This window comes from Salmo salar, chromosome ssa12 (genome assembly GCF_905237065.1).
Source record: "Salmo salar chromosome ssa12, Ssal_v3.1, whole genome shotgun sequence".
NCBI classification, from domain to species: domain Eukaryota; kingdom Metazoa; phylum Chordata; class Actinopteri; order Salmoniformes; family Salmonidae; genus Salmo; species Salmo salar.
This window is the reverse complement of record NC_059453.1, coordinates 91,976,729-91,986,811: the sequence shown is the minus strand read 5'-3', so window position 1 is coordinate 91,986,811 and position 10,083 is coordinate 91,976,729. Positions and strand designations below refer to the sequence as shown.

General features: G+C 46.9%; 1 protein-coding gene across 1 annotated transcript; it reads left to right on the top strand.

Annotated features, from left to right (window-relative positions):
* Positions 1–673: 673 nt before the first annotated feature.
* Positions 674–5,429, top strand: sp7 (Sp7 transcription factor). The gene is made up of 2 exons (XM_014134053.2): positions 674–785; positions 2,907–5,429. Exons 1-2 carry the CDS (start codon positions 765–767, stop codon positions 4,257–4,259), a joined length of 1,374 nt encoding a protein of 457 aa, XP_013989528.1. The 5' UTR covers positions 674–764; the 3' UTR covers positions 4,260–5,429.
* Positions 5,430–10,083: the final 4,654 nt, after the last annotated feature.

Genomic DNA, 10,083 nt, shown 5'->3' with positions numbered 1-10,083 from the left:
GCCCTGCCAGTTTAATTTATTGATTTATTCGTGGTCAGCATGTTACTGTGTGCGACAGTGTCACGACAATAATAACCTATCGAAACGCAAGCAGCTTTACATCATTATCGGCCTATTAACAACGTTATTGTTGATGGAGAATTTGCCGATATCTAATCGTATTATTGATTGTAAGGGGAACAGTAGGGTAGTAGTTGGAGTAAGGGAGACCATAACGCATGCGTTAGCCAAAACTGTTTTTTTTTTTAAAATGGGATCTTCTCGTTACATCATTATCGCTAAAGATGGTCAACATTAGACCTAATATTAGCAGGTAGGCTATATTATATTATATGTAGGCTATATTATACCTATAGGCCTATAATGATGCTGGAAGAACAAGAAATAGTGACCCTGACTGAGCAGCGGACTGAGCAAGCTGGGCGCTTTGACGCCAATAGAGTGTAAATGACCTGACAATTATTCATTCATAATAGCCACTCAACCACCCATTTCCCAAAGATGAATCTGGATTTGTCAATGTGCATTTGGGGAGGTGGGATGGTTTCTACTCCCATGCCCTCCATCCCTTTTCATTCCCTCTCTCCTTTATTGGCTTTCAACGAATCTTCAAAGAGCGCGGACCCTATAATTAAGGGGCGGGCTCTCTGCCTCTCCAAATACGTCTGTGCGCTCATGCCGGAGTTCTCTCAAACTGTCCCGGGACTGCGAGCAGAGAAGTGAACCGACTTAACTATCTACTCTTGGGATTTTGTTTCCCAGGGATGGCCGCATCTATTCTGGAGGTATGGAATATACTTGTTTTCATTTTAAAATTAACTTTAAAGCTGTTTTACAGTGACGCGCCATTTGTATTTTCCGTCAGAATTAGGGTACTGCTTGTCGAGGTAACTATGGGCACACGCGTAGACTCTGGCTCTGAAGGATCCGTCATGTCCCAGGTTACTGTTCAATGTTCTTGAGGAAATGAAGAAGGTCAAACGGAGAAAGAACGGCTGCACTGTTGACATTTGACAATATGCTTTCATAAAACAAGATTAGATTGTGGTAAAATATGTAGTCTAAAATATGGTATTTGTCTCTCCATCTGTCAGAAACGATGTGCGTAACTGAACATGTTGACTAAAAGTATACCGTAGCCTATGTCATTTATATTGGGTTTTATCCAAAACATTTTTTTTTAAAAAGGGTATGTACTTTAACGCAAATGAATGGCATGTATTCTATAGTCAGCCTCAGTCCAAGACCAAAATCCTATGCTAGCCGACATCCCAAATTAAAATGTGACCTTTACACACGTTGGTCATCATAACAAACATATGAGTTGATATAAGAACTAAATGGGACTTGGAATGAGGGAAGAACAGGTTAACATCAAATATAATTCATATAGAAAGGTGTGGTCTGACCTACTGATTGGTAGACAGACTGGATGAAATGGTATATGCCTGACAAATCAGTCCACAGCCAAATCAACACGAAACGCAATCTCTCGCCAAACATCTCTCAATAACAAGATATTGGTACAGACTTGATTCCACTGCAATTACAGAAGCATTACATTTCCGCCGGTCATCAACACTATAACGCGGAGGACATACAAGTTAAAACGCAAAAGGGAGGGGGTATTGAACATACCAAAAAAAAGCATTACAGCCGCAGTTAACTCTTTATCTCTGTGATTGAGTGCAATTAACCTGGAAACAAGAGCCATAGCAACAGGATACGTTAAATCCACCGCAGGCGCTTCGCAGGCAGACGGAGGAAATCCACCCTCAACTGAATCCCGGTGTGGTGCCTCCAGGTGCTAGCTGGTGATTAGGGACGTCGTTACTGCTCTAAGGACGAGACTAGAGGCCTTAAATGGTCTTAAGTGGAATAACTTGTATCAGTGTAAATTGGGGGAAACGTATTTATTTTGCCTTCTGGCAAATACGCACTTTCAGCAATAGAAGAGATATCTCTTGTCCATTTAAACGAGTTGACGTAGGCCATAATACGGATAGGCAAGGCCCACCACATGCTGAAATATCAGCCTACAAGTCGTATGACTTGATGTGCACTATAAAACTTCGGCTGGCTCTTGTCCTGAGATGCGCGTGTAAATTGGATATTGGAGTAAATCTCCTGGTGATTTGACCTGTGCTTTGTCCCACTTGACACGCTGATCTCAAATTATAGGATTAAGGCCATGCAGCCTAATGCACGACCTGCTCAATACGCGCTCTTCAAAGGTAGTTGGATTGTTTTTTTGAATAATCTTTATCTGGTGATCTTTATAAAATATCATGTTTAGACAGGACAATGAGGAGAGAGTGAGTTTGTGAACAATGCGCCGTTGTTGAAGGGTATAAATAAATCAAACCGTTTCAAATGTCATGGTGACCATTCCTGACTAACATGTTTGGCAAGATTTCAACTGACAACAATACTGTTGCTGAGAACAATTTAGTTGACATAAATAGGTGTTTTTTAAATGTAAATTATTCAGATACAGTTTTATCACATTTAATTCCTCTTTTCCATTACATTTTAGTCATTTAGCAGACGCTCTTATCCAGAGCGACTTACAGTAGTGAGAGCATACATTTTATTCTCCGTACTGGTCCCCCGTGGGAATCGAACCCACAACCCTGGCGTTGCAAACACCATGCTCTACCAACTGAGCCACACTGGACCTTTTTCCCTTTTTATTTAATTATTCTGTCTGTTTGCCAAAACAAGCAGGCATATATTTTCATCAACACAAATTTAATTTGAAATGAACTGAAACCAAAGTAAATGTCCTCTGTTCTGTGACCAATGTATAGGGGAAACAGCCTGCCATACTGTTGTGATTAGACCCTGACAGAAACAGCAGCAGCCATTTCCTCTGTCTAATCTCTCCTGTCTCCTCTCCCTTCTAGGAGGAAGCTCGCTATGGTTCCAGTCCTCTTGCTATGCTAACCGCTACCTGCAACAAGTTTGGCAGCACCAGCCCGGTGAGGGATTCAGCCACCCCGGGGAAGGCCGGCCCCGGCAGCACCGCTCCAGGCAAGAAGCAGTACACCATGAGCTCAGAGCTCCAGGGACAGAGAAACAGCAGAGGAGGAGGAGAGAGCATGGAGAACTCCTACACTGGTTCGTTCAGCTCAGCGGGTGGGTTACTCACACCCACTGGCAGCCCTCCTCCATCCTCTGGGGGGTATACGTCAGAGTACAACCCCTTCTCCCACTCCTTCCAGACCTCCATGTCCCAGGGCCAGGACCAGTCCCTGCTGGTGTCCAAGGCCCACGCCACGGCCGACTGTCTGACCAGCGTCTACACCTCCCTGGACATGACTCACCCCTACGGCTCCTGGTACAAGGCAGGCATCCACCCCGGCATCACCGCCGCCCCCTCCAACACCACGTCCTCCTGGTGGGACGTCCACCCCAATACCAACTGGTTGAGTGCTGCCCAGCCCCAGTCCGATGGTCTCCAGGGCTCCCTCCAACCCGTCCCTCCTCAAGCCTCCCTCAGCCCCCAGCTGCCCAGCTACACTTCTGACTTCACCTCTCTGAACCCAGCTCAGTACCCCTCGGTGGGCCTGGGGTCCACATCACACCTCCTCCAGTCCTCCCAGCACATGCTGCCTCAGGACATGTACAAGCCCAAGCCGGTGTCTGGCGGGGGGCTGATGGAGAGTCAGATGGGCCTGAAGCCTGCTGGTGGATCACGGGGGTACGGTGGAGGAACCACCACTGGCAGGTCCAACTGTGACTGTCCCAACTGCCAGGAGCTGGAGCGGCTTGGGGCCTCGGCTGCATCCCTGAGGAAGAAGCCCGTTCATAGCTGCCACATCCCGGGGTGTGGGAAGGTCTACGGTAAGGCCTCGCATCTCAAGGCCCACCTCCGCTGGCACACCGGGGAGAGACCTTTCGTCTGCAACTGGCTGTTCTGCGGGAAACGTTTCACACGTTCCGACGAACTGGAGAGGCACGTCCGCACGCACACCCGGGAGAAGAAATTCACCTGCCTGCTGTGTAACAAGAGATTCACCCGCAGCGACCACCTCAGCAAGCACCAGAAGACCCACGCAGAGTCTGCCCTGCAGCAGGCCAAGACCGTGGAGGGAGAGACTCAGGACCCCAGGAACAACGATGAGACGGCAGACCCAAATAACCTCAACACGGCCGTGCAGAATAACAACGTCCCTAGTGAGACGACTACCAACGGAGAGGAGAAGACTGGCTCAGCCAACGGAGTAGAGACAAGCAGTGGATTGATGGAGATTTAACTTCAGCGTATGTGTAGTGGTCTTATAGAGATGTTTTGTTCAGTTAGTGTGGCACCATTGTGGTGCAAAGTTCACTATATATCTAAAAACAAACAGCATTATTTAGTATTTGTACATGCTGTCCACACGTTTGACATTAATTGTCAAAGGATGCATTTGACATAGTTTGTAATGACTTTCTAGATAACTGGCCAGACTGGTCGGAAATACCCATTCTGTGGACTACACACACACAATTTATTAATTTTCAGTAAGACAAACCACTAACTTCAATCTGTAAGATCAGAGGGGAAAAAAACCAGAGGAAAATGTGTGTATCTAGTATGAGGGACGTAATGGGGCATTGATTTGCTATGGTACACGATTGGCTCAGTAAGAACCAGTCTCTGATATCAGCTACGTCTTGTTTTGGGGTTTGATTCTGTGCGCTTCCTATCATGTCTTATTTAATTTTTAGATTTACACAAATAATCTAATTTATGTTTTAAATTATAAGCATTAGAAGATTATCGTGCATTTTTCAGGCAGTGCATTGTTGGATAATAATGGCAAGATATAGCTGGCCATTGATAATTTAGTAAATTAAGATTTTTTTTGGTATCTTTTATTTATTGATTATAACCACGGCGATGTTGTTGGTGCTATCGTGTTTGAAGATGTATTTATAGATCTTGAAATGAATTGTTTCTGCTAACTATTTTCTACATAACCTTTCTATTGTGAAGTCGAAACACCTGCCATGTTGATAGTTGATAAAGGCGTTCTCCTTGAGGGTACTTATTTCTCTAATGTCAGGTGTGTTATTTTTCTACCTTTTTTTTTCTATTTTGTTGATAAACTTTTTTCCAACTCTAATGAAAATGACACAACCATAATATTAAGACACACCGATTAAATTAAGGTACAAATCAGATGGTATATGTTCATGTCTTCAAAGAAAGTCCAAAGTTTATCACATCAATGCATGATGGATATTTGGGATAATAAACTCCTGATATTTTGTGATTGAACTTCATGAAGAATATTAGTAGGAACTTTTGCAGGATGTGGAATGAGCTAAATAATGAAACAGTAATTCAGCATGAGCTTGGTAGAGGAGTATGTCTGAGTGTCATGATTTGGAAGTCATGATATGGAATGGTGCTTCAGTAAAAAAAACCCAAAAAACTATTTACTTCGTTCATTGGTGTTATTTTCATTTTTCCAAAAGCCCATAAGTCTCATCTCCCCACTTGATTCCATAAAGGTTTATCTTGCAGAAGTAGCAAGCGATCCCAAAAGTCTAAAGGTAAAATGCTACATAGACTCTTCTCTTTCCTCTTTCCTCCTTCATCTCTCCATCCCTCTCTTCCTCCTTCATCTCTCCATCCCTCTCTTCCTCCTTCATCTCTCCATCCCTCTCTTCCTCCTTCATCTCTCCATCCCTCTCTTCCTCCATCTCCATTCCTCTCTCCTCTAAAATCCCTCTCTCTCTCTTGTCATATTCTTACTGTATTCTGTCCAACTTGCTCTTCTTGCCTCCATGTCTTAACCAAAATACCTTCATAATCTTCTTGCGAGCGACACGAACAAAGCGATCGACTGAGATGAACTCTCTGGTCAATCGACACAATTACCCTTTTGACAGCGCCACTGTAGTTACAGCACTGTAGTTACGCCCCTGTAGTTACACCACTGTAGTTACGCCACTGTAGTTACACCACTGTAGTTACGCCCCTGTAGTTACACCACTGTAGTTACGCCCCTGTAGTTACACCCCTGTAGTTACGCCACTGTAGTTACGCCACTGTAGTTACACCACTGTAGTTACACCACTGTAGTTACACCACTGTAGTTACGCCCCTGTAGTTACGCCACTGTAGTTACGCCACTGTAGTTACGCCACTGTAGTTACACCACTGTAGTTACGCCACTGTAGTTACACCACTGTAGTTACACCACTGTAGTTACGCCCCTGTAGTTACGCCACTGTAGTTACGCCACTGTAGTTACGCCACTGTAGTTACACCACTGTAGTTACACCACTGTAGTTACGCCCCTGTAGTTACGCCACTGTAGTTACGCCACTGTAGTTACGCCCCTGTAGTTACACCACTGTAGTTACACCACTGTAGTTACGCCACTGTAGTTACGCCCCTGTAGTTACGCCACTGTAGTTACGCCCCTGTAGTTACGCCCCTGTAGTTACACCTGAGACAATCAGGCCCCTCTCCAGCCTCACACAGTTAATTTGACCTAGCTATGGTCCAGTAAAGTGAAGGAAGGAGGGAGGAGGGATGGAGGGAAGGAGTGGAAGAAAGGAACGAGGAAAGGAAGGAGTGGAAAGGGTGAAGGGGGAAGGAGTGGAAGGAGGGAGGGACGGACGGAGGGAGGGAGGGAGAGGGGGGAGAGGGAAGGAGGGGCAAGGAGGGAAGGAGGGGAAGAAAGGAACGAGGAAATGAAGGAGTGGAAAGGGGGAAGGGGGAAGGAGTGGAAGGAGGGAGGGAGGGAGAGGGGGGAGAGGGAAGGAGGGGCAAGGAGGGAAGGAGGGGAAGAAGAGAACGGGGTAGAAGTGACGGGGAGAGGGAAGAAGGGATGGAGGGGCAGTAATTGCATGATTTGCTGAGGGAGGTGCTCACACAAAAGACTTCCATTAAATGTAGAGAGAGACGCCTGGAAAGACTCCTGGACGGTGTGGACTGACAGAAGGGACTTAAGGCGTCCCAGCCGAAACACTTTGGAAGAGTTCGTGCATATATAGTGATGACATTTTGTAATGCTTTTGTTAGATTTGGCCTTTGTTTTGTTCCGTCTTTTCGGGCACACAACATTTCTTTCTAAAGGTCAGATGAAGTTGGTGAGTCGAAGTCTACGCCCCTTCGTCCGTGATTGGTCAACTGTAGGGATTCTTCAATAAAGTATATGTTGTCATTCAACGAGAGACGATTCGTTTTGTGTACTAGCTATGGCGTCTCAAAATGGACAAACAGTACTACTGGTCAGAGGAGAGGACCTGTCTGAAGGTATGGTTTACTGAGGTTTAGTCAGAGGAGAGGACCTGTCTGAAGGTATGGTTTATTGAGGTTTAGTCAGAGGAGAGGACCTGTCTTAAGGTATGGTTTACTGAGGTTTAGTCAGAGGAGAGGACCTGTCTGAAGGTATGGTTTATTGAGGTTTAGTCAGAGGAGAGGACCTGTCTGAAGGTATGGTTTATTGAGGTTTAGTCAGAGGAGAGGACCTGTCTGAAGGTATGGTTTATTGTGGTTTAGTCAGAGGAGAGGACCTGTCTGAAGGTATGGTTTATTGAGGTTTAGTCAGAGGAGAGGACCTGTCTGAAGGTATGGTTTATTGAGGTTTAGTCAGAGGAGAGGACCTGTCTGAAGGTATGGTTTATTGAGGTTTAGTCAGAGGAGAGGACCTGTCTGAAGGTATGGTTTATTGAGGTTTAGTCAGAGGAGAGGACCTGTCTGAAGGTATGGTTTATTGAGGTTTAGTCAGAGGAGAGGACCTGTCTGAAGGTATGGTTTATTGAGGTTTAGTCAGAGGAGAGGACCTGTCTGAAGGTATGGTTTATTGAGGTTTAGTCAGAGGAGAGGACCTGTCTGAAGGTATGGTTTATTGAGGTTTAGTCAGAGGAGAGGACCTGTCTGAAGGTATGGTTTACTGAGGTTTAGTCTAGTGTAGCTAGATTATAATTGGCCCCAGTCAAGAGGGGGGTTTGTAGGCTAAAACAGGTGTAGAGAGTGATTGGAAGCCTGAGGAACATGGACATTAGCGTTGTTGATAAAAAGGTACTAAATACCTTCTCTTTAGTAAAGAAATGAAGGATAATACGATTGGTTGACGAGAGAATATACAAAGTGACAAAAATAGCTTGTGTAAATTTTTTGGAGGATGGGGAGAGGGGATATAGGATGTGGGGAGGGGAGGGGGTAGAGGATGGGGGGTGGGGAGAGGGGGTAGAGGATGGGGATGGGGGTGGAGGATGGGGAGAGGGGATATAGGGTGTGGGGTGATAAGGGGGGTAGAGGATGGGGAGGTGGGGAGAGGGGGTAGAGGGGGATGGGGTGGGGTAGAGGATGGGGAGGTGGGGAGAGGGGGTAGAGGGGATGGGGTGGGGTAGAGGATGGGGAGGTGGGGAGAGGGGGTAGAGGGGGATGGGGTGGGGTAGAGGATGGGGAGGGGAGGAGGGTAGAGGGGGATGGGGTGGGGTAGAGGATGGGGGAGGGGAGGAGGGTAGAGGGGGATGGGGTGGGGTAGAGGGGTCAGAAGGGTCAGTAGCTTGTACTACTGATGTTTCGCTCCCTGTTTTATATAGCAACCCCAGCTAGCACAGCAACAGTGGTGATGGTAACCTTAACTTTATTTTGACTTTTTTATTTCAAAACCTAGGAAGCTTCGAATAAGGTCATGAAATATAACTATATTCTGTAACAGACAGCAGGCGATAAACTGGCAGCCCGTGGTGCTTTTATTTAATATTTTTATTTTTACTTTTAATGTTCATTGTTGGACTTAAAAGACAGTAAAAACACCAGCAAATCAATTCCAAGTGATTTTAATTTTGTAAATCTGTTCCAAAGTGTTCCCACGCATAACAGAGAGACGTGATCGTATACAAATAATAATAAGAGTTGATTGGATTTATATAGCGCTATTTTACTAACTGAGGTACTTAGTACGGGGAAACTCACCTCATCCACCATCAATGTGTAGCACCCACCTCAGTGATGCACAGCGGCCATTTTGTGCCAGAACTCACCACACAGCAGCTATCAGGTGGAGAGGTGAGGAGTGATATATGCCAATTGGGAATGAGGTGGATGATTAGGTGGCCATGATGGAATGAGGCCAGGTTGGGAATTTAGCCATGACACCGGGGATTTTGAATAATCACAGAGAGTCAGGACACCCGTTTGAACGTCCCATCTGAAAGACAGCACCCTACGCAGGGCTATGTCGCCAAATGTTTGAAATGATTATGTTTTAGTCAAATATTATATCTGTTTGGCCTTCTTTCACTCAATTTGCAGTGTAATTATTATTGTTATTATTTTAGACTGCAAATTGCCCCCTGTCCCCTAGCCCCTCCCCTCCCCACTCTACCTTACCCCCTACCCCCTACCCCTACCTCCTCCCCACTCTACCTTACCCCCTACCCCCTACCCCTACCTCCTCCCCACTCTACCTTACCCCCTACCCTCTCTACCTTACCCCCCTACCCCCTACCCCTACCTCCTCCCCACTCTACCTTACCCCCTACCCCCTACCCCTACCTCCTCCCCACTCTACCTTACCCCCTATCCCCTACCCCTACCTCCTCCCCACTCTACCTTACCCCCTACCCCCTACCTCCTCCCCACTCTACCTTACCCCCTATCCCCTACCCCTACCTCCTCCCCACTCTACCTTACTCCCTATCCCCTACCCCTACCTCCTCCCCACTCTACCTTACCCCCTACCCCCTACCCCTACCTCCTCCCCACTCTACCTTACCCCCTATCCCCTACCCCTACCTCCTCCCCACTCTACCTTACCCCCCTATCCCCTACCCCTACCTCCTCCCCACTCTACCTTACCCCCTATCCCCTACCCCTACCTCCTCCCCACTCTACCTTACCCCCTACCCCCTACCCCTACCTCCTCCCCACTCTACCTTACCCCCTACCCCCTACCCCTACCTCCTCCCCACTCTACCTTACCCCCCTACCCCCCTACCCCTACCTCCTCCCCACTCTACCTTACCCCCTACCCCCCTACCCCTACCTCCTCCCCACTCTACCTTACCCCCTACCCCTCTCTACCTTACCCCCTACCCCCCTACCCACTCTACCTTACCCCCATC

Bases quoted from the DNA above. Each gene is read 5' to 3' on its own strand.
- sp7 (XM_014134053.2), top strand. From the start codon at position 765: ATGGCCGCATCTATTCTGGAG. The intron at 786-2,906 runs GTATGGAATATA...TCTCCCTTCTAG, and splicing joins TGGCCGCATCTATTCTGGAG to GAGGAAGCTCGCTATGGTTC.